General features: G+C 46.8%; 1 protein-coding gene across 1 annotated transcript; it reads left to right on the forward strand.

The window, feature by feature from the left end:
- The first annotated feature begins 748 nt into the window (after positions 1 to 748).
- Positions 749 to 2,891, forward strand: MED28 (mediator complex subunit 28). The gene is made up of 4 exons (XM_027642743.1): positions 749 to 919; positions 1,010 to 1,076; positions 2,001 to 2,113; positions 2,552 to 2,891. Exons 1-4 carry the CDS (start codon positions 767 to 769, stop codon positions 2,747 to 2,749), a joined length of 531 nt encoding a protein of 176 aa, XP_027498544.1. The 5' UTR covers positions 749 to 766; the 3' UTR covers positions 2,750 to 2,891.
- The last annotated feature ends 595 nt before the right edge of the window (positions 2,892 to 3,486 follow it).

The following is a 3,486-nucleotide window of genomic DNA, read 5'->3' on the forward strand; positions in this document are numbered from 1 at the left end:
AGGAGGAGGGTCTTGCTGGGAAGGATGGCTTTGCTGTCTCTGCTCTCTTTGTTACTAGGAGGTCAAGTAGTATCCTGGGGTCTGCTGGGAAGAGTGTGGCCACCCAGTCAAGGGAGGGAGGATCTTCACTCAGCCCTAGTGAAGCCACATCTGGAGTATTGTCCAGTTCTGGGCTCCTCAGTACAAAAAAGACAAGGAGCTACTGGAGAGGGTCCAGGGGAGGCCACAAAGATGATGAAGGGTCTAGAGCATCTCTCTTATGAGGGGAGACTGTGGGAGCTGGGCCTGTTTAGCCTGGAGAAAAGAAGACTGAGAGGGGATCTCATTAATGCATATAAACATCTCAAAAGCGGGTGCCAAGAGGATGGAGCCAGGCTCTTTCCAGTGGTACCTGGCAACAGGATGAGGAGTAATGGCCATAAACTAAAACACAAGAAGTGTTACCTCAACACGAGGAAGAACTTCTTTACACTGAGAGTGGCAGGGCACTGGAACAGGCTGCCCAGGGAGGCTGTGGAGTCTCCCTCTCTGGAGACGTTTGAAACCGGCCTGGACGCGTTCTTGTGTCACCTGCTCTAGGTGTCCCTTCCTTGGCAGAGGGCTTGGACTGAATGGTCTCCAGAGGTCCCTTCCAACCCTGACGACTCTGCGATTAACACGAGCAGCCTCCACTCGGCCCCGCCGGGCCTGTCCCGGTGCCCGGGGCGGGTCGCTCCGCGGGCGGGGCAGCGCCGGGCCCGCCCCCGCCGCATGCGCCGCTGCCGCCATGGCGGGCGCGCTGGGCGGCATGTTCGGCTCACAGCCGCCGGGGCCGCCTCCGCCACCGGGGCCGCCCGGCCCGCCCGGCCTCATCCCGCCGCCCGCGGGGCCGCGCAACCCCAACAACACGCTGGTGGACGAGCTGGAAGCGTCCTTCGAGGTGAGCGCGGGGAGCCGCGGGCGGGCGGGCGCTGCCCTCCCGGCGCCACCCCCCTGCAGGCGCTGAGCACGGTGCTTCCCTGTCCCGCAGGCCTGCTTCGCCTCGCTGGTGAGCCAGGACTACGTGAACGGCACGGACCAGGAGGAGATCCGCACCGGTGAGCCCCGGGGGGGGAGCTGAGAGTCGCCCCTTCCCCGGTAGAACGCTGCTCACAGCAGTGGGAGGAAAGGAACCCACCGGGAAGGGAAGGAGCGGGGTCTGGTGGGGAGGTCCGAGTGCCGCCTGGCTCCGGGGGTCGTGTGGGATTAGACTGACGGACAGTGAAGTGCATGGTTCCAAATGCAGGGAGCTCGTGCCGTGCATTGAGAAGCTGTATGGAGCAGTAATAGAAGATGGGAAGGGACGGCCCAGGCTGCTCCATAGCGGTGCTTTAAGGCTTGACTGACACACCTACGTGGAGGCGGAATAAATACTGAACTGGTGTGAACAGAGGTTGGAAAGTGGCCTTGACTGCTTGGAAGTGTGCTTGCTTGTCCCTGAAAATTTTTTGAAGCTTGACTCTCAAGTGCCGTTTCGAAAACGGCATAAATACTTCTGAAAACTCCTTTCTGGATGTTGGGTCATATTCGTACGCTGTGATGGAACAGCTTTCATTACTAAATCAGTAGCGTGTGATATAGGAATTCTTCTCAACATGCTCATATTTGAGAACCCTACATTGAGCTTGTTGCTTGAGCATGCAGAAATGTTTTCTTTTTCAACCAAGTTCCATGAATTATTTTATTATTCCTTGTTATTGTCAGACATGTAATAAAACTTGGAAGTGTTGTTGTCTTGCAGCTTTAAAAGAAGTTCTGAAAGTTTGCAGACCAGTGTCTTAAATGGAGACTTAACGCACATCCTGGTTTTATAAATATGTCATTAATAAATATATTTTAGAAATACATCATTTTAGATATTCTGAAGATTTTCTTTCTAGTAAGTACTGTGAAAAGTGTTTTTAATAGCATGCAGACCACTACTATTATCAGCCTGATGTCTTATTTGAATCTGTTCTTTCTATTTTGCTGTATATGTTTAGGTGTCGATCAGTGTATCCAAAAGTTTCTGGATGTTGCAAGACAAACTGAATGCTTTTTTCTACAAAAAAGACTGCAGCTATCAGTCCAGAAACCAGAACAAGTAATTAAAGAGGTATGTTTAAATTAATTCACCTGTCTTGTGCTAGATGAGATAAACTGTGTACGTCAGTCACCTTGTTCACATTAATTTTGAGTTTTTCAACATGGTGCTGTACCTTAAGTTGGTAGAACTTGACTTCTAACGTAACTCTCACTGTGATCCTGGAGAAGCTGGATGCCTTCTGCTCTGTGGAGTATTGGAACACAGCTGGTAGTTTCATAACCAGTTAGTCAGATTTTGTTGGCAGTACTGATCTCTGAAATACGGAATTTAGGGGAATGGCACTAGTGCATTCGCAGTACTCTCTCTCTGTTTCATTGGACACTTTTCCATTATTCCACTGTAAGGTCAGCTTGAAAACTCAAGCTAAAAAAATTACATGCTCTTTATCTCAGGTAGTTGCTCATATGCATACCATCTATTTACTAATACACTTTTTTTCATCCATAGGATGTTTCAGAATTAAGAAATGAATTGCAGAGAAAAGAAGCATTAATTCAGAAGCATTTGAGTAAACTACGACACTGGCAACAGGTCCTGGAAGACATCAGTGTACAGCACAAAAAGCCTGCAGAAATGCCTCAAGGTCCCTTAGCTTACCTGGAACAAGCCTCTGCAAATATTCCTGCTCCAATGAAGCAAACATAATCTTCAGTTTTACATAGCTCAGTATTTTCAACAGTGCAAAGCAGTGGTGTTCTTGCTTTGTATGCTTTTTGTATAATGTAATTTGTACTACAAATATAAATAGTTAAGACAAGCCAAATAAATTATCTTCTTTTTTTTTTTTTCCCAAAAGTATGGACTGGTTTTATGTTTCAATGGAAAGTATTCAGAGTTGCTGTTCAGGATGCTTTCTGATAGACGTGTGTCTCCATTAGCATCCTGTTCCTTCTAGAGAGGGTGGCCCTAGTTTTCCTTCTGTCTTTGCTGGTATGATGAAAATACTTGCAAAGATTAGTGTTTGATTTTACTGGAAGATTTGAATGTTTTGTGATCCAGTAATTATCCACGAGGACCACTGTAGAAACACCCTTAGATTTGACTGTACTTCTTTGAAGTGAATTGTCATTCTTCACCAGACTTTTGTTCCCCTCACAGAAGGGGTCTTGGGATATACAAATTTGGTTATTATAGGATGATCTGCTCATAGATACCAAGGCACTCAGTGTTACTTACTGTACACTGTTTTATCTTCTTAATTACATATATAAAAAGTGTCTTTTTGTCAAATCTAATGCAAAAGTCACTTTCCAAATCAAGCAGTTCCTTTTGGAAAAAATACTAGATAGCAGAGATGAAAAGTATTAGCCTGTAGAAGCATTCTGCCTTTTTTGCTACCTTTTCACCACCAGTGAGGTGCAGCAGCTGTTTTGTATTTAATT

The sequence above is a fragment of the Corapipo altera genome, unplaced genomic scaffold, assembly GCF_003945725.1.
Source record: "Corapipo altera isolate COAL_440 unplaced genomic scaffold, ASM394572v1 22, whole genome shotgun sequence".
Classification (NCBI taxonomy): domain Eukaryota; kingdom Metazoa; phylum Chordata; class Aves; order Passeriformes; family Pipridae; genus Corapipo; species Corapipo altera.

Excerpts from the sequence above, each read along its gene's own strand:
- MED28 (XM_027642743.1), top strand. The coding sequence starts at position 767 with ATGGCGGGCGCGCTGGGCGGCATGTTCGGCTCACAGCCGCCGGGGCCG. Across the intron at positions 920-1,009 it reads AGCTGGAAGCGTCCTTCGAG|GCCTGCTTCGCCTCGCTGGT; the intron begins GTGAGCGCGGGG and ends CCTGTCCCGCAG. Across the intron at positions 2,114-2,551 it reads CAGAACAAGTAATTAAAGAG|GATGTTTCAGAATTAAGAAA; the intron begins GTATGTTTAAAT and ends TTTCATCCATAG.